Genomic DNA, 20739 nt, shown 5'->3' with positions numbered 1-20739 from the left:
GCTCTTGATGCTCTTGTTTTTGGGTGGTGACACATGAGCCAGAAGTGTGCCCAGGTGGCCAACAGCATCCTGGCCTGTATCAGGAATAGTGTGGCCAGCAGGACTAGAGAGGTGATTGTTCCAGGGATGAGGCCACACCTTGAGTATTGTGTGTAGTATATATGTGAGTTTAAGAACATAGTATAAGTACTATGTTTAGCATAAAGGCATTGCAGTATAAGAAGGACATTGAGGTGCTGGAGCAGGTCCAGAGAAGAGCAACAAAGCTGGTGAATGGTCTTGAGAACAGGTCTTACAAGGAGCGGCTGTGGGAACTGGAGTTGTTTAGTCTGAAGAAAAGGAGGCTTATGGGAGGCGATGGAGATTGGAATCAATATGGCTGACCAATATGATTGAGTATTGTTCCTTTATTGTTCCAGTGTTGCAGGCCGATGGTGCAGGCCTGTAGTGCAAATATAGCACAGTAAAGTGTAGAAGAAGAAGAGACAGGAAAGGCAGAAGTGCGTAGCAAGGGAACTGCTACAACTTATATAAACTCGGAGTCCTTTGTTGGCATAGCTCCATTGGTTCCCTCTGAGTGACCACACATCGCACTATTACAGATTATTGGTCCAACTACTAATGACACAACCAGGTTTGTTGATGCAGATGCATGTCCTTTTGTCCCAAGATAACTGTCCATGTTTATAGCTACCAGTGCCTTGTTTTAGTTACATGCTGCAGGCGCAGCACTGTTTTGCTACACTGCTAGCTGGCTCTGCATTTATGCTGAGCATGGCCTACCACCATGTCAGGCTCTAGGCCTGCACTGCCAGATTGCTCACACCGCTCGTCGCTGGCATTGCCACAGAGGCTGAAGGGAGATCTTACAGCTCTCTCCAACTACCTGAAAGGATGTTGTAGAGAGGTGGGTGTTGGTCTCTTCTCACAAGTCACAACTGATAGGACAAGACAAAATAGCCTCAAGTTACGCCATAAGAGGCTTAGAAAAAACTTCTTTACTGAAAGTGTTATCAAAGACTGAAACAGGATGTCTGGGGAAGTGGTTGAATTGCCATCTCTGGATGCATTTATAAGCTGTCTGGATATGGTGTTCAAGAATATGGTGTAGTAGTGGCCCTGGTAGATTTAGATAGTGGCTGATATTGAGTCTTTTCCAACCATAGTGATTCTATGTATGTGATTCAATTGTGTTGTAGCTTTTTTTTTTTGGCTTTGGCTTTGTTTAATTTTATTTCATTTTAAATTTATTTACTTTATGTTGCTTTCTCTTGCATTTAATTTTACGTGAGCATTTTTTTACAGTGCAGCAGGAACCCATAAAGTCAGGTTGTATGTTAGTGAGGAGAAGGTAGTAAGCTGCCAGGCAATGATGGATATATTTGGGGATAATTTCAACTGGTTGTCTGTAATAGAAAGGATCTGGATGCAAAAAGCCAGAAGGTCCTTTTCATTGCCAAGTTCTCATTTCCAGTGTAATGTTACTGAATGCTTAAATTTTTCTCCCTATTGCACCCTTTTCAATTAATCTTGTCTTTCTGCCACCCCAGGTGGCAGCTATTCCAGTGCAATTGTGCCGGTGTCATTTATGACCTCTTTCTTCTGGCTACAGAATAATCAGAGGATGCCTGTAAATTCTTATGACAGTGTCACAGCACTGATATTTGCTACTACTAATCCAGCAAACAGTGCAAGATGTACTTTTGTAAGCATGAATTATTAATGACGGTTTCTTTGCTTTGGGATGACTGAAATGCCTTTTCTGAAAATGCCCCTTGTAGCTGCAAATATGTGTGCACTTGGGACCCATGACTGTGAGCAGGTCTCTGTAAGGAACAGCAAATCCTACCTTTGTGATTGCTATGAAGGCTACACTTTGAACCCAGGTAAGAGAACCTGCTCAGGTATTACTCCTTCATTAAATGTATTCATCTAGGAGAAAAAAAAAACAATCACCATTTTGACACCATAATTGGATTTGAGAGGCTACTTTTGTACTTCTGTTGAAACAGTGAGCATCTGTATCTTCTTCAATAAAAATAAATCTAATAATAAATAAAAGTTTGCTGCAAGCAATGGTGAGAAATTTGGTTCCATCATTATATATTTTTTAAAAATTATTATTATTTTTTATGCCTACAGATCCATTCCTTAGGGTCAGATGCCAAAACCAAATCTTCAGATGCAGACATTGTATCGATTTTGTTTCCTACCATTTATTCTGATTCCTTCAATTATTATTGCCATTTCTGATCTGATTCCAAATGAAAATATATTTGAAAATGTGAGTATGAACTCCTTCCCAAACTGCTTTTTTATTCACCATGAAATGTTTCTCTAACACGCATCTTGCAGCTGTGGACATGTGTGAACCTGGAAGGCACAACTGTGACCAGATCTGTGTGAGTAACAACGGATCCTATGTCTGTGAATGCTATGAAGGCTACACCCTGAATCCAGATAAGAAGACTTGCTCAGGTAATAATAAAACTCATGGAGACATGGACATGTTCTCAATGAGTTGCCCTCATTATTTCTACTTGAAAAACTGCTTACAGACATCCACTCTTAAAATGAGAACTCACCTGTGCACCTTCACCTTGGTTCCAGTAACAGTAAAATTGCATTTATCTTAAAATGTATTTTCTTTAAACCTGCGTTTTAGGAACATGGTATAGTGGTGAATTTGGTAGTGTGAGGCTCATGGTTGGACTCAGTGATCTTAAAGGTCTTTTCCAAACTAAATGATTCTATGATTATATTAAAAAGATGCAATTTGGCATTTACCTACCATTTTATGCTATTCACAATACTTCATAAACATCACTTAGTCCATGGGAGAGGATGATCCTCTTTCAGAGATGTTCATCAGCACTGTGTCTCCACTGGAGAGTGAGTGCCACTAGACCAGAGAGTGCTTAAACCCTGATGATTTTCTCACATCCTCTTCATCTTCCCTCTTGAAACTCAGGTTTTTTTTTTTTACAGTTTGCTGCTTTGGCTTCCAAAGCTGTGCAGGGCTTTGCTTTGTAGCATCCCCAGTCTTAACAATAGCAGCAGGTTCTTCCTTTCCTACCCCTGGCACCTGAAGTTAGCCTGTTATAAAAACTTTTTTTCCTCCAAATACTTTTCTGGAATTATTTCTTTAAATCCAGAAGTTTTGAGCAGCACTAGCCTTAGGATAGTTATTTTATAGCTGGTAAGTGCATCATTCCCTTTGAGAACACATAAGCATTCTTCTCACTCAAGTTTTCACTCTTGTTATTTCTGAAAACATAATCTTCTACTGATCCTGCTTTTTGTATGTTTGTTTATATCTCTTTGCCATTTAATAGCATTTCTACAATTCATGCCTGGCTTTTTGAGACTGACTTCAGCTCACGGGTGAAAGTATGAGGTTAAATTTGGATTCACCATAGTTACTGCTAATATTGCAAGAAACAACTTCTTCCTCGGCATGTGGCAGGTTACTGCTCATCTGTGTGATGTTTTAGCTTCATCATTAGTGGGAGTATTCAGGATTATTAGGATTCCTAATGAAAATCATAACAGTGTGAGACAGAATAATGTCTTTCAGTCCTGTCTTGTTCAACATTTTTGTGGGTGACATGGACAGTGGCATTGAGTGCACGCTCAGCAAGTTTGCTGATGACACCAAGCTGTGTGGTGCAGCAGACAGGCTGGAGGGAAGGGAGGCCATCCAGAGGGACCTTGACAGGCTGGAGAGGTGGGCACAAGCCAACCTCATGAGGTTCAATAAGAGCAAGTGCAGGGTCCTGCATCTGGGTCGAGGCAATCCCAGGCACAAATCCAGGCTGGGCAGTGACTGGCTGGAAAGCAGCCCTGAGGAGTGAGACTTGGGGGTGCTGGTGGACAAGAAGCTCAACATGAGCTCTCAATGTGCACTTGCAGCCCGCAAAGCCAATCAGATCCTGGGCTGCATCAGGAGAAGTGTGGCCAGCAGGTCGAGGGAGGTGATCCTCCCCCTCTACTCAGCTCTGGTGAGACCCCACCTGGAGTACTGCGTCTGGTTCTGTAGCCCCTATTACAAGAGGAATCTGGAGGTGCTGGAACGTGTCCAGAGAAGGGCCACAAGGATGATCAGAGGGCTGGAGCACCTCTCCTACGAGGACAGACTGAAGGAGTTGGGGCTGTTCAGTCTGGAGAAGAGAAGGCTCCGAGGTGACCTAATTGTGGATTTCCAGTATCTGAAGGGGGCCTACAGGAAGGCTGGGGAAGGACTTCTCAGGATCTCAGGTAGTGATAGGACTAGGGGGAATGGGATGAAGCTGGAGGTGGGGAGATTCAGGCTGGATGTGAGGAGGAGGTTCTTCACCATGAGAGTGGTGAAACCCTGGAATGTGTTGTCCAGGGAGGTGTTTGGGGCCCCATCCCTGGAGGTGTTTAAGACCAGGCTGGATGAGGCTCTGTCCAGCCTGATCTAGTGTGGGGTGTCCCTGCCCATGGCAGGGGGGTTGGGAGCTCTCTAGCCACTCCGACCCCAGCCTGTAGCTCTGCATGGGATTGCCGTAGCCAAAGTGCAGCACTCGGCACTTGGACTTGTTAAATGCCATCCCATTGGATTCTGCCCATCTGTCTGCTTGCTCATCCAGACCGGTCGCCTTCCCCGCCAGCTCGTCTTTCGGCACGTGGGAACTGCCAGTTCCTGTGCCTTCAAGAGCTCCTCTTTGAAGTAGGTCCAACCCTCCTGGACCCCTTGGTTCATGAGGGCTGGTACCCAGGGGACTTTACAAATAAGTTTCTTAAACAGGCTGAAGTTTGCCCTCCGGAAGTCCAGGGTGAAGGTTCTGTTGGTAGTCCTCCCTATCTCCCTGCATATTGAAAACTTCTCTACCTCGTGGTCACTGCACCCTAGGCAGCCTCCCACGATCACGTCTCCCACCAGCCCATCCCTATTGCAGAACAGCAGGTCAAGCAGAGCCTGTCCCCTGGTAGGCTCGCTTAACAGCTGTGTCAGGAAGCAGTCCTCCATTCGCTCCAGGAATCTTCTGGACTGCCTCCTCCCTGCTGAATTAAGTTCCCAGCAGATATCTGGCAGGTTGAAGTTGCCGACAAGGACAAGATCTGATGATCTTGAGACAGCCTCCAGTTGCTTGTAGAACACTTCATCAGCCTCCTCATCCTGGTTGGGTGGTCTGTAACAGATTCCAACCAGGATGTCAGATTTGTTAGGCTGCCCTCTGATTTTAACCCACAGGCTCTCAACTCCCTCACCTTCCACCTCATGTTGTGTGGCAGAGAGTGACTGCCTAATATACAGAGCCACCCCTCCTCCTCTTCTCCCTCGCCTGTCTCTCCTACAGAGCCTGTAACCCCCCATTGTAGCACTCCAATCGTGGGAGTTGTCCCACCAAGTTTCTGAGATGGCGACTATATCATAGTTGCCCTGATGGACCAGGACCTCCAGCTCCTCTTGCTTATTGCCCAGGCTGCATGCATTTGTGTACATGCATCACAGCTGGGTTCCTGACTTCTCAATTGACCCTACCTTGTGCCCTACTCTTACCTCTGCAGAGGGACCGATTGCCTCACCCACCCCCTTCAGACCTAGTTTAAAGCCCTCCTAATGAGCCCTGCCAACTCCAGTGGCAGGACTCTCTTACCCCTTCTAGATAGATGCACCCCATCAGGACCCAGCAGGTCTGGTGCAGTAAAAGTTGTCCCATGGTCAAAGGAACCAAAGTTCTGCCGCTGGCACCATCCCCTGAGCCAATTGTTGATGGTGTGGGTTCTCCCATTCCTCTCAGTGTACACCCCTGCCACTGAGGGAACTGAGCAGAACACCACTTGAGCTCCTGCCCCATCAATCGTCACAGTATCACAGTATCACTTAGGTTGGAAAGGACCTCGAGGATCATCGAGTCCAACCTGACACCACAGACCCCATGACTAGACCATGGCACCAAGTGCCACGTCCAATCTACCCTTGAACGCCTCCAGGGTCGATGACTCAACCACCTCCCTGGGCAACCCATTCCAATGCCGAATGACTCGCTCGGTGAAGAACTTCCTCCTCACCTCGAGTCTGAACCTCCCCTGGCGCAGCTTGAGACTGTGTCCCCTTGTTCTGGTGCTGGTTGCCTGGGAGAAGAGGCCAACTCCCTCCTGGCTACAACCACCCCTCAGGTAGTTGTAGAGGGCAATAAGGTCACCCCTGAGCCTCCTCTTCTCCAGGCTAAACAATCCCAGCTCCCTCAGCCTCTCCTCATAGGGCTTGTGTTCAAGGCCTCTCACCAGCCTTGTTGCCCTTCTCTGGACACGCTCAAGTGTCTCGATGTCCTTCTTAAACTGAGGAGCCCAGAACTGGACACAGTACTCAAGGTGCGGCCTAACCAGAGCAGAGTACAGGGGCACTATGACCTCCCTGCTCCTGCTGGCCACACCACTCCTAATGCAGGCCAGAATGCCATTGGCCCTCCTGGCCACCTGAGCACACTGCTGGCTCATATTCAGGTGGCTGTCGATCAGTACCCCCAGGTCCCTCTCTGTCTGGGAGCTCTCCAGCCACTCCGACCCCAGCCTATAGCTCTGCATGGGATTGCCGTAGCCAAAGTGCAGCACTCGGCACTTGGACTTGTTGAAAGCCATCCCATTGGACTCTGCCCATCTTTCCAGTCGGTCGAGGTCCCTCTGCAGAGCCTTTCTACCCTCTAATTGACTAACATCTGCCCCTAACTTTGTGTCATCTGCAAACTTGCTGATGACTGACTCTACCCCTTCATCCAGATCATCAACGAATATGTTGAAGAGGACAGGGCCCAGCACTGATCCCTGGGGGACACCACTGGTGACTGGCCTCCAGCTGGATGCGGCACCGTTCACGACCACTCTCTGGGCCCGGCCCTCCAGCCAGTTCCTAACCCAGCACAGAGTGTAGTGGTCCAAGCCACGGGCTGACAGCTTAGTCAGCAGTTTGCTGTGGGGGACGGTGTCAAAGGCCCTGCTGAAGTCCAGGGAGACCACATCCACAGGCCTCCCCACATCCACCAGGCGGGTCACCTGATCATAGAAAGAGATCAGGTTGGAGAGGCAGGATCTGCCCTTCCTGAATCCATGTTGGCTGGACCTGAGCCCTTGGCCATCCTTCAGGTGCGCAGTTATTGCTGCCAGGATAATCTACTCCATCACTTTCCCTGGCACTGAGGTCAGGCTGACTGGCCTGTAGTTTCCAGGTTCCTCCATCCGACCCTTCTTGTGGATGGGGACCACGTTGGCCAGTTTCCAGTCATCTGGGACCTCACCAGTGAGCCAGGACTGGAGGAAAATGATGGAGAGTGGCCTAGCTAGCACATCCGCCAGCTCTCTCAGCACCCTAGGATGGATCCCATCTGGTCCCATGGACTTGTGGATATCCAAGTGGCTCAGCAGGTCCCGAACTAACTCCTCATGGATTTCCAGGGTATTACTCTGCTCCCCGACCCCAACGCCCAGCTCCGGAGACCACTCGTCCTGAACTCCTGCCTTGCTGTTAAAAATTGAGGCAAAGAAGGTGTTCAGGACCTCAGCTTTATCCTCATCCTCAGTAACTATGTTCCCCTCCAGGTCCACTAGGGAGTTCAGGTTCTTCCTGCCCTTCTTCTTATTGTTAATATATTTATAAAAATGCTTTTTATTATCTTTGACTGAGGTGGCCAGCTTCAGTTCCAGCTGGGCCTTAGCCTCCCTAATTTTATTCCTACATAATCTAACAGCTTCCTTGAACATACCTCGAGAAGCCTTCCCCTCCTTCCAAAGGTGATACAGCCTCCTCTTCCCCCTTAAATCCTCCAGGAGCTGCTTGCTCATCCAGGCCGGTCGCCTTCCCTGCCGGCTTGCCTTCCGACACATGGGAACCGCCAATTCCTGTGCCTTCAAGAGCTCCTGTTTGAAGTAGGTCCAACCCTCCTGAACCCCTTGGTTCATGAGGGCTGGTACCCAGGGGACTTTGCAGACAAGTTTTTTAAATAGGCTGAAGTTCGCCCTTCGGAAGTCCAAGGTGTAGGTTCTGTTGGTGCTCCTCCCAATCTCCCTGCATATTGAAAACTTCACTATCTCGTGGTCACTGCACCCTAGGCAGCCTCCCACGATCACATCTCCCACCAGCCCTTCCCTATTGCAGAACAGCAGGTCAAGCAGAGCCTGTCCCCTGGTAGGCTCGCTTAACAGCTGTGTCAGGAAGCAGTCCTCCATTCGCTCCAGGAATCTTCTGGACTGCCTCCTCCCTGCTGAATTAAGTTCCCAGCAGATATCTGGGAGGTTGAAGTCACCAACAAGGACAAGATCAGATGATCTTGAGACAGCCTCCAGTTGCTTGTAGAACAACTCATCAGCCGCCTCATCCTGGTTGGGTGGTCTGTAACAGATTCCAATCAGGATGTCAGACTTGTTAGGTTGTCCTCTGATTTTGACCCACAGGCTCTCAACTACCTCATCTTCCACCACAAGTTGTGTGGCAGAGAGTGACTGCCTAATATACAGAGCCACCCGTCCTCCTCTTCTCCCTCGCCTGTCCCTCCTAAAGAGCCTGTAGCCCCCCATTGTAGCACTCCAATCGTGGGTGCTGTCCCACCAAGTTTCTGAGATGGCGACTACATCATAGTCGCCCTGATGGATTAGGCCCTGAATTCCTTCTTAATCGCCCTGGTGCCCTTCTTGTCAATCTCATCACTCCCAGCCTGTATTACCAGCAGAGGGTAATAGTCAGTGGGCTGGATTAATTTAGGGAGTCTTCTTGCAATGTCCCTAACCCACGCCCCGGGTAGGGAGCAGACCTCCCTGTGGGATGGGTCAGGACGACATATGGGTCCCTCAGTACCCCCCGGGAGAGAGTCCCCAACAACTATAACCCTTCTCCTTTTCTTTGTGGAGCTGGTCGTTATAGCTGGTGGGGACCGCTTGGGCTTAGGCTCCTCCCCGGAGCTGGTCCTTATAGCTGGTGGGGACCGCTTGGCCTTAGGCTCCCCTCTGGATGGCTGCTCCTCAGCCTCAGCCCTCTCATCCCCACTGCCCTCAGCCTGCAGGGCCTCATACTTATTATGCAAGGGCAGCGGAGGAGGAGGAGAGGGTCGGGGTGGATTTCTCTTGCCACCCCTGGCAGGGACCTGTATCCATCCCTCTCCGTTTCCAGGGACCCTTCCCTCAGCAGGGGAGATCTGCAGAGCCTTCTCCCACAAATCTAACTCCCTTTCACTTTCCCTTATTGTCCTTAGCCTAGCTACCTCCTCCTTCAGCTCGGCCACTTCATCCTTCAGCTCTGCCACCAGGCTGAGGAGAAAATTCACCTGGTCACACCTGACACAGGTGTCCTCTCCCTCCCCTTCTATTCCAAGTGCCAGGCTGAAGCACTCTCTGCAGCTGGCAGCCTGGACTCCAGCATGCTGGTGAAACAACTCTGTCTGGGTAGATGCTGCTTTTCTACCCTTCATCTGAGTGACAACCATGGTGCAACGTTTGAGTAAAAAAAAAAATTTTTTTTTTTTTTTTTTTTTTTTTTGCAACCAGCTGATAGGCTAGCTATTGAACCAAAATGGTGCTGCGCGCACAGCCCGGGCGGGATTTAAAACTGCCGTGGATGACGTCAGGCTCCCGTTCCCATGCAGGCTCGCGAGAGCACGATCCTGCCAGCTCCCCTTTACCAGGAGTCCTCCCGACCCGCAAAACCCCGAAAGGAAGGCAAAAAACCCCGAGCAGAAACTCACAGTTCAAGCGGAGCGGTCCCAAAGCAGCAGTCCCGATCGGCTAGCGAACCAAAATGGCTAAATAATAATGCTAAATTCTCCCTTAAAATCCAGATATTTGTTCTCTGGAATTCCTTGGGATAATTATTTTGTAACTGGGTCACTTCTAGTTCAGTTCCTTTTGCAATCTGTTACAACTGCAAAAAAAGTGCTGCCAGTGTTCCAGAAATTGTATTAATTTTGTGATGTTGATAGCCAGATGAAAACACACTCTGTATGTCTTATCACAGTTAATGGCATGCTGACATGCAATGAAAACATCCTGGTTTGAATCCAAATGATGGCATGTTTGCAAATGGGAATGACTAATATCAACTAAACTGAACTTGGAGTATGGATTAATACTCTCCTCTGTAATGCCTTCCTCAGCTGTCGACATGTGTGCCCCTGGAAGGCATGACTGTGAGCAGGTCTGTCTGAGGGATGATCTTTTCTATACTTGTGACTGCTACCAGGGCTATACCCTGAATCCAGACAAGAAGACTTGCTCAAGTAAGAGCAGATTTCTGTGTCCTGTCCCCTCATACCTTCCCCAGCTAAATACACATATTGAAATAGCTCTCATTAGTAGTAAATGTATTTGAGAAACACATGCATTGAAGTGTTATAAGATACTTGTGTTTTTTTCCTGAACATATTTATTGAAGTACCTCTCTTTGTATTAAATCCTTCTAATCTGTTTGAGATATGTTCTATCATCTCACAAGCTCCCTGAAAGTATAATCCCTTTTAATTGTTTTCTGCCTGTTTCCACTAATGTTTTGGGCCAGTCTGATCCTTCTTGTTTAGTTGTAGTAGTTATGGTATTTAAAAATAATGTTGACTCTTACCTATCGCCACACATTAGAAGAAAGAAAAAACAAGTTTTAATCTGCATTTCCTTATGAAGTTGGAATAACTGGGGGGATTGGCAAGACAAGGTTTCTCTGGGGCATGGGACTCAATTGTGTACCAGCATTGGCGGGGGGGGCAGGGGCAGAAGGGAACTGAACTGGTATCAGAAGAACTGCCATAACACTAAACCATAAGTTCTTGTCCAATGGTGTCAAATGTTGGCAAAATATTTGCACCATTTGATGTAGAATCATAGGTGAATTTCAGTTGGAAGGGACCTCAAAAGTTACCTAGTCTGACCTCTGGTTCACAGCAGGAATAACTTACATTGAGTAGCTAAGGACTCCATGTAAGAGCAGTATCACAGTATAACTAAGTTTGCGCTGGGTGCCCTCTGCTACAGGGGTGTTTCCTGTGTCCAGAAGTCCAGCCCAGTGGGTAGACACAGGAAATTATGTATTTCTACCATGATCCCTTGCACCACTATAAATTTTATGGTGGGGTCTGGCACTTCCTCTTTCCATCCTCTCCGACACCTGGTAACTGGGGGAGAGATCTCCTGGCCATGGGCCTGATTAGGCCCAAGGCCACGGGGGGATGGGCAGTCTCAGATCTGGCCAGCTGAGACTAGCCTAGTAGTGGGGGGGGGAAGGAGGAGCCCTGGGGGTTTTTGGGTGCACCCTCAGGTGGGGATGGGATCTCTCTGGGTCTGTTTTGGGGTTCTTTTTGTCACTGTGTTTGTAGCTTTCTGCATGCACTCACTGTTTTCTATTTAAACTTTCCATCACTTTTGCAATCTGTTTGTCTGAGTCGTTATTTCTGCGCATGGTGGGGAGGGGGTTTGCCCCAACCCATTACACTAAGGTTGGAAGAGACCTCGAGGATCATCGAGTCCAACCCATCACCACAGACCTCGTGACTAGACCATGGCACCAAGTGCCACGTCCAATCCCCTCTTGAATACCTCCAGGGATGGTGACTCAACCACCTCCCTGGGCAGCCCATTCCAATGATGAATGACTTGCGCGGTGAAGAACTTTCTCCTCACCTCAAGCCTAAACCTCCCCTGATGCAGCTTGAGACTGTCCCCCCTTGTTCTGGTGCTGGTTGCCTGGGAGAAGAGATCAACCCCTTCCTGGCTACAACCACCCTTCAGGTAGTTATAGAGGGCAATGAGGTCACCCCTGAGCCTCCTCTTCTCCAGGCTAAACAATCCCAGCTCCCTCAGCCTCTCCTCATAGGGCTTGTGCTCAAGGCCTCTCACCAGCCTTGTTGCCCTTCTCTGGACACGTTCAAGTGTCTCAATGTCCTTCTTAAACTGAGGGGCCCAGAACTGGACACAGTACTCAAGGTGCGGCCTAACCAATGCAGAGTACAGGGGCACAATGACTTCCCTGCTCCTGCTGGCCACACTATTCTTAATGCAGGCCAGGATGCCATTGGCCTTCTTGGCCACCTGGGCAAACTGCTGGCTCAAGCAGTTATGAAATAGGTAGATTTAGCAAAACACCATCAGCAGTAATAGTAATTTCCTGTAGGTCTGGGCTTCAACATAAATGCACTGTACAAACAAAACTCTAGCATGTTTTATATGACTTGTGTGGCATTTGGGTGGCAACAGGAGTGTCCAAGATTTTGAATATTAAATACTGGAAGACTGGGACTGCAGAAGACTGTTGGGTGCCATTGGGCAGTTGCCAAAGTTGGTTGGAAAAGTAATTTTGTTAAAACAGATATAATCTGTATCTGCCACTAGAGAAATTAAATGCAAACATAAAAAATTAACTGTCAGTTGGTTGAAAACCAACCATGTTGGTGTGATATTTTGAATTGACCTTCCTTCAGCTGACTCCTGAACAGCTCTTCTTTGTATATTGACCATAAAGCTGTTAGAACATTCCAAAGAGGGAAGCTGAACAAATACAGCTTCAGTGGAATCAAGGAGGCATCAGTTTCAACACTGGCTCTAAGAGAAATGAATTTCTGCACTGCTAGACATGAATCTGTTCATAGATTTTGTACTTTCCCTGCAAAATGGAAATATCAATGGCATGATTGATGAACAAAAAGAAAAAATAAAAGGAAATCAAAACAATTCAGGGAAAAAACCTCCATCATCCAGATCTGCAGTCACTAGGGAGCCCCAGTTACAGTGAGGATTTGAAGAACCTTTCCTAGCAACTGGAAGGTCCTACACAGTGTGTCCACTTGTAGGTGAGGTCTCCAACGTCCAACTTTTTATATTGATGAATAAACAAGTTTATGTGGCTTCAAATACAGAGACATCTGGTTTAATTCTCCTCTTAGATTCCTCCCACGGCCTGGTCAGGGCTCAGGGAGGAACCAACAGAGTGTCTTTATCTATTTGGCTTTGACCACATGCCTCCAAACAAGGCTGGCCATCTGACTGCGTGGCCTTGATATTCTGCCTCTAAATAAGGGAAGTTGAATACATTCTCATTACATTTAATCTCCCCTAATTATTATATTTTGTCTAAGCTACAACTTTCACCAATAATCAGATGCTGGCAATAAACACTAATGATAATACATATTTCACTCATGAGCAGATACCAATAATAGATAATGTTTGGTTGTGAGGTTAATCTAGAGGTCAGCATTGGTTCAGGGCCTATTGTTCAGGCCTCAGTATTTCACCTTCCTTTTTAGATGAGGGATATTGTGGATGAGAGGAAGAGATAACAGGCAAAAGTAGGATTCACTCCAGTCTAGCAATTAGAATTGATGAGGGAGGGTGGCTGGTCCCTGCACCCAGGCCCCTTTTCATATTTTGCTCAGTCATGACCTGATTGAAAGAATGCAGAGGATTCAGGTAGGCAGGTGAAGAACTCCCTGTTTTGCCTCCTTCTTGGTGAGACTCAAGCTCTCTCTTGCCCATGGTGTTTCTGGACTGCAACACTCATGTCTCTGACTACACACTGATCCCTACTCATTGCCATCCCTCCTTCTCAACTGCCCTAGGCTGCAGTGTTTGCTGTACTCTCACAGCATGAGTTCAACTCTCATTGCAGAATCAAGTGTTTCCTGGGGTTTTAATGTTCAATAATTGTCATAAATATTCTAAATGCTGTTTTCTCTCTTAGGAGCCATAACAAGCAGTCTTGTAACAACTGAAGAATCCTGTAAATGTGAAGCCATAGCTGCCCTGCAGGACTCAGTCACTTCACACCTTGAAGCTCTGTCCACAAAATATATCCTTTTTCTTGTTTGGCATTCAGCTCTTTACTGGTATTTTAGAGGTAGCGGTTTTGAAATAAGCCAGGGAAAGTGCATCCCTCAAAACAGTATTTTCTTAGTGTGGTGGGTGGAAGGGCAAGGCCAAGAAGCCTCCTCCCTTCCCCCTTGTAAAGTAAAAGGGAAAAAAAAATTGAAGGGAAAAGAAAAAAAACTCGCAAGCTGAATTAGCAAAGCAGTGGAGCTATATTTACAAAGCGATGTAGGATTTGCAGGGAGATATTTACAAATTTACAATATCTACAATATATACAAAGATATACAACAGAGTAACACAGAAATGAGAGTGAACCCCTCTCGGCAGAGAGGGGGTTCCCCACCTCCTCTTTCCCCTCTTTCCCCCCTTTCCCCAGATTAGGTTAGAAGAGAGAGAGAGAGCGAAAGAAAGAAGTTAAAAGCAGTTTTGTGTTAATTGGAAAAGAGTTAATACAGGCCTTATCAGTTTTTCTCTCAAGGCCGGAGCCTTGGCAGAAAGCCCAGCACAGGGACAGAGAGCAGCCGCACCGTAGAAAGGCGGAAGCAAGACTGAAGATAAGGTGCTGGAGAAACTCAGTATAGTCCCAGCTCAGAAAGGTGCTTCCTCCCACTCGTCCAATGAAATTAGTTTAGACTATTCCTTCCGTTTACCAACTTCCGTCCACCATATTCCCTTTCTTAAGGGGGCAACGTCAACCGGCCACAGTCCACCCCTTCTAAACAATTTCATTGGCTGTTCATACTGTCCATCCAATCCAAAACGATATTTACAGTTCGTGAGTAAAGTTCATAGTCCATTCCGGCTATGCTCAGATGTAGATGATTCAAAAGTCCAAGAAAATCAGAAAATGAGAAAAATGGAAAACAGTTCATTTCTTCGCCGACGAAGCGAAGAAAAGGGAAACAGGGAATCTCAGGGTCTCTTAGTTGACTCAGGGCTCTCAGGGATCTCAGGGTTAGTGCACCATAGATTCCTCGTTGATTCTTCCTCTGGACGCGATGTAGCTGTACAGCAGTTTGAAATTAACCTCTTTCCGCTAAAGTTAAATTTCTTTGCGGAATACACTGAATTTCACCATTCTCTTGCATTACCCAATAAGTGTGACCCGGACCTTCAGCTGAAACCACCCCTCGGACAGGTTTAGCCTCTCCTGAGGGTGAAAATACCCAAACAGTTTTACCTAACAGATTCTTTTCTTTAACAACAGGAACTCTATCACCTTCTACTTTCCGTAGCAGATCTGAATGTGCAGGTCCAGCTCGGTTCACTGAACCTCTACTATTTACCAGCCAGGTTGCTTGTGCTAAATGTTTTTCCCAGTTTTTCAAAGATCCACCTCCCATGGCTTTGAGAGTGGTCTTCAACAAACCGTTGTAGCGTTCAATCTTCCCTGAAGCTGGTGCATAGTAGGGAACGTGGAATATCCACTCAATACCGTGCTCTTTTGCCCAGTTCTTTACAAGGTTGTTCTTGAAATGAGTTCCATTGTCTGACTCAATCCTCTCTGGAGTTCCGTGTCTCCACAGGATCTGTCTCTCCAGACCAAGAATGGTGTTGCGTGCAGTTGCATGTGGAACTGGATAAGTTTCCAACCATCCAGTGTTTGCCTCTACCATAGTAAGCACGTACTGCTTACCAGAACGAGAACGTGGTAGAGTGATGTAGTCAATCTGCCAAGCTTCACCATACTTGTACTTGGACCATCTGTCACCATACCACAAGGGCTTAAGTCGTTTTGCCTGCTTAATAGCAGCACAAATGTCACAGTCATGGATGACTTGTGTGATAGCATCCATGGAAATGTCTATGGATCTGTCACGAGCCCATTGGTATGTTGCATCTCTGCCTTGATGTCCTGACGAATCGTGAGCCCACCGAGCTAAGAATATCTCACCTCGGTGTTTCCAGTCGAGATCAAGATTAGAGTCCATGTCTACTTGAGAAACTCTTGCAGCTAGATCTGCCTGATGGTTGTGTTGCTGTTCCTCAGTAGCTTTGCTCTTAGGAATGTGAGCATCGATGTGTCTCACTTTCACTGGAATTCTCTCGATTCGATCAGCAATGTCCTGCCATAGGTTGGCTGCCCAAATGGGTTTTCCTTTTCTCTGCCAACCACTCTTCTTCCAGTTCTTTAGCCAACCCCATAGAGCATTGGCTACCATCCATGAGTCGGTGTAGAGATAAAGCTTTGGCCATCTCTCACGTTCAGCCACTTCGAGAGCTAGCTGGACAGCTTTTACCTCTGCGAACTGACTGGATTCTCCTTCTCCGTCTTTCGTCTCTGCAACTCGGCGTGTTGGACTCCACACTGCAGACTTCCACCTTCGCTTGTTTCCAACAAGACGACAGGAACCGTCTGTGAACAAAGCGTATTTCTTTTCATCATCAGAGAGGTCATTGTAAGGAGGAGCTTCCTCAGTACGAGTTACTTTCTCCTCTGGAGGTTTAGCACAGTTGATGCCTTCAGGCCAACTTGAGATCACCTCCACTAGACCAGGTCTTTCAAGATTTCCCATTCGAGCTCTCTGTGTTATCAGAGCCATCCACTTGGACCAGGTTGAGTCTGTGGCATGATGTGGTGTGGATCCTTTGCCTTTGAACATCCAATTCAAAACTGGTAATCTGGGAGCTAAGAGAAGTTGTGATTCAGTTCCTATTACTTCAGAAGATGCCTTTACTCCTTCATAGGCAGCTAAAATTTCTTTCTCTGTTGGAGTATAGTTAGCCTCTGAACCTCTGTAACCTCGACTCCAGAAACCAAGAGGTCGTCCACGTGTCTCACCTGGAGCTTTTTGCCACAAGCACCAGGTTGGACCATTGTCACTTGCAGCCGTGTACAAAATGTTCTTAATGTCTGGACCATCTCGGACAGGTCCCAGACCCATTGCTTGAATCACCTCTTGCTTTATCTGGTCAAAGGCTGCTTGTTGTTCAGGTCCCCAGTGGAAATGGTTTCTCTTTCGAGTCACATCATACAGAGGTTTCACAATCTGACTGTATCCAGGAATGTGCAGTCTCCAAAATCCCACTATCCCCAAGAAACGTAGGGTCTCTTGCTTGTTTGTGGGACTTGCCATGGTAGAGACTCTATTTACCACATCCACTGGAATGTGTCGGCGTCCATCCTGCCGCTTCACTCCCAGAAACTGAATCTCTGTGGTAGGTCCTTTCACCTTGTCTCGCTTGATGGCAAAACCTGCATTCAGAAGAATGTCAATGATTTTGTTACCTTTCTTGAAGACTTCCTCAGCAGTTTTACCCCAGACGATGATGTCATCGATGAACTGGATGTGTTGTGGAGCACCGCCTTTCTCCAGAGCATCGTGGATCACTGCATGACAGATGCTTGAGCTGTGGATCCAGCCCATTGGCAGTCTGTTGAAAGTGTACTGGATTCCTCTCCAGGTGAAAGCAAACTGAGGCCTGCATTCCTCTGTTATGGGAATAGAGAAAAATGCATTAGCAATGTTTATGGTAGCATACCATTTGGCCTCTTTTGATTCCAGCTCATACTGTAGTTCCATCATGTCTGGTACTGCTGCACTCATAGGTGGTGTCACTTCGTTCAGGGCTCGGTAGTCTACCGTCAGACGCCAGTCTCCATTCTGCTTCCGCACAGGCCACACTGGACTGTTGAAAGGTGAATGAGTTTTGCTGACGACTTTCTGACTTTCCAACTGACGAATCAGATTCTGAATGGGCAACAAAGAGTCACGGTTGGTTCTGTATTGTCTGTGATGCACAGTCTGAGAAGCAACCGGCAATTTAATGTCCTGTATCTTATGTTGTCCCACAACTGCAGATTCATCAGAAAGTTCAGGTCTGGCAGACAGCTTCAATTTTTGTCCATCAATTTCTATAGAAGCTACTCCAAAAGCCCATTTGTAACCTCTAGGGTCTTTGAAACGCCCTTCTCTCAGAAAATCAATTCCCAAAATACAAGGTGCATCAGGTCCGGTCACAACTGTATGCTTCCTCCATTGTTTACCAGTTAAACTTATATTAACCTCTACCTTACTTAACTCTTGAAATCCACCAGTGACTCCCAGAATAGTTATAGACTCTGATCCCTGATAATTTGATGGTATTATGGTGCACTGAGCTCCTGTGTCAACCAAGGCCCTGTACTTCTGAAATTGTGAAGTGCCAGGCCACTGGATGTACACATCCCAATAGATTCTATTATCTCTGTTATCCCTCTCCTCCCCCTGGCGGGAGGCAGGGCACCCCTAGTTATGGGGAACATGCCCACATGTGCATTGCACATATTGTGCAGGGTTGTAACTTTGCATGTTATAACTGGAGCCACTGTTGGAGCCATAAGAGTCATACTGGGGAACTGTGGAAGTAACAGCTACCCTTCTGGTATTGCTACCTCGGGTTCTGCCACTTTGCAATTCCCTCAGTCTCCTGAAAAGATTAGAAGTTGGTTGGCCATCCCAGCGGTTCATGTTCTCACCAAACTGATCACGCAGAGTTATCCAAATAGTTCTACGTGATTGTCTTGGTGGTCTGTTTTGGAACGACCTGTTTTGGAATGACCTGTTTTGGAATGACCTCCTTGGAGGACGTGTATTCCTCACAGATGAAACTTGTACCCACCTGGAGGAAGAATTGAAATTATCCCTTTGTGCCAATTGGGATATGGAATTTCTAAATTCATCTTTTAACTCTCTCATGCAATTCTCAATTTTTCCAGACAGAGTTTCAATGGCTGAAACCAAAGAACCACGTGTCATGCTATCCTCCAATTGTCTCATTTGATCACTGAATTGGCCAACCGTAGGAGAAGCTCCACCATAACTTCTTGACACAATTCTGCTTGCCAGAATATTTGCATAATTAGAAGGAGCAAGTTTGATGATCTTTTTAGCAAGACCAATACCCACAGGAACGTCATCAGGATTCAGAGTTTCATGTTCACCATAGAGTAGCTCTCTAACAGCAAATTCTCTCAAGCGCTTAATTCCCTCATCTATGGTAGTCCAGGGTTTAGGATTCCATGGAAGATCATCTCGGGAAGGGTATCTCAGGGCAACCGCTATTAAAAGGCGTATCCACAGATTAACCTTACCGAGAGCTTCACCTAGATGTCTATCTATTCCATTGTCCCTTGAGAGAGTTCCTAACTGAGCTGCTGACTTGTCTCCAACTGTTAGAGCTGAAGCACCTGTATCATAACACCTACTAAGCCAAGCTAGAACTGGCTCCTTATCTGCCCTGGTGAAATCTTTACGGACATTTCGCAATTCCTCCCGTGGTGACGAACAGTCCGTAATATCATCTTCCTCCTCATCTCCCTGAATTCTTTGCCCATAAAATCCTGCTGTCATTCTCCTCAGGATCTCTTTAAGCTGAGAACCACCTTTGCCAGCTGCTTTCCTAGCTTCATCTCTATCCTGCTTTGATCTCACTAGGTTAGCTAGATCTTTAAAACAAACCTTCTCTTCCTCCTGAGCAGGATCTTTTAGAGTAGAGGGCCCCTCACCAGGATCAGTCTCCTCCTCTTCTTCTCCATCTTTGCCCTTTCCAGCTCTAGTCTTTAAAGGAGCCACCTTAAGTGGAGCTGTGTTTGAATTTACAGCCACCTTAATGGAAGCTGACAGGTCCTGAGATAAATCAGCTGCTGGGGCAGTGACTTCCGGTCCCACTGAGGGAGTGGGTGGAAGTGACGTTGCTCCGTTAATGGCCGACAGAGAAGAAGAAGAAGGAGAAGGAGTAGGAGAAGGAGTAGGTGCCATGTTGATACCAGCCGATGCCCTTGGCTGCTTGCCAGAATCAGCAAAGTCATTTAGAGCTGCTTTACCAATTAACTTTTTAGCCTTCTTTTTAACTGACACAGGTTCTCCACAGTCCTCGTCACTAGATGACTCTGGGACTGATCGAGAGCCACGGCGTTTTCTTTTTGATCTAGTTTTAATAACAAAACACGCCCTGGACACCTTTTTCTCTCGCCGCAAAGAAATCAGGAGATACACGATAATTATCACCAGCAGCAGAATTATAGACATGAGATAAATCACCTTTGGATCCCAGGCATCACCTAAAGTTACTGTCTCCTCAGGCGGAATCTTAAAACTCTTTATCTCAATTGGGAGAGTGGTGGAGGTAACATTCCTGTATCTCACTGGCCATAATAAATTAATACATTTTCCATACCATAATTTAACTCTATACATAACCCACATATAAATTGTCCGCACCAAATATTTACCCAGGTAATCCAAAATCAAACCCAAACAATACCTGTAAATCAGAGCCCCAAAAATTGAAAAGAACAATCGCTCCACAAACCACAATACCTTCATGTTTGCTAATTCAGCTGGAAAACACTAAATCAATCAAGTAATAAATTAAACTAATTATCTGCCCCACGTTGGGCGCCAATAAAAAAAAATAATGTGGTGGGTGGAAGGGCAAGGCCAAGAAGCCTCCTCCCTTCCCCCTTGTAAAGTAAAAGGGAAAAAAAAATTGAAGGGAAAAGAAAAAAAACTCGCAAGCTGAATTAGCAAAGCAGTGGAGCTATATTTACAAAGCGATGTAGGATTTGCAGGGAGATATTTACAAATTTACAATATCTACAATATATACAAAGATATACAACAGAGTAACACAGAAATGAGAGTGAACCCCTCTCGGCAGAGAGGGGGTTCCCCACCTCCTCTTTCCCCTCTTTCCCCCCTTTCCCCAGATTAGGTTAGAAGAGAGAGAGAGAGCGAAAGAAAGAAGTTAAAAGCAGTTTTGTGTTAATTGGAAAAGAGTTAATACAGGCCTTATCAGTTTTTCTCTCAAGGCCGGAGCCTTGGCAGAAAGCCCAGCACAGGGACAGAGAGCAGCCGCACCGTAGAAAGGCGGAAGCAAGACTGAAGATAAGGTGCTGGAGAAACTCAGTATAGTCCCAGCTCAGAAAGGTGCTTCCTCCCACTCGTCCAATGA

At 46.6% G+C, this 20739-nt stretch overlaps 1 protein-coding gene across 1 annotated transcript in view; it reads left to right on the top strand.

The window, feature by feature from the left end:
• MATN3 (matrilin 3) overlaps positions 1-20739 on the top strand; it is a 37720-nt gene that overhangs the window by 14194 nt on the left and 2787 nt on the right. Inside the window, exons 4-7 of the mRNA XM_068161309.1 lie at positions 1782-1886; positions 2356-2478; positions 10107-10229; positions 13676-13783. Coding sequence (XP_068017410.1) covers positions 1782-1886; positions 2356-2478; positions 10107-10229; positions 13676-13783 — 459 coding nt within the window. The remainder of the gene's footprint in view (positions 1-1781; positions 1887-2355; positions 2479-10106; positions 10230-13675; positions 13784-20739) is intronic.

Source organism: Melanerpes formicivorus, unplaced genomic scaffold (genome assembly GCF_026170545.1).
Source record: "Melanerpes formicivorus ecotype bairdi unplaced genomic scaffold, bMelFor1.0.p_v2 SCAF_57, whole genome shotgun sequence".
NCBI classification, from domain to species: domain Eukaryota; kingdom Metazoa; phylum Chordata; class Aves; order Piciformes; family Picidae; genus Melanerpes; species Melanerpes formicivorus.
Note: the sequence above shows the minus strand (reverse complement) of the source record. Positions and strands in the feature narration are given on the sequence as shown.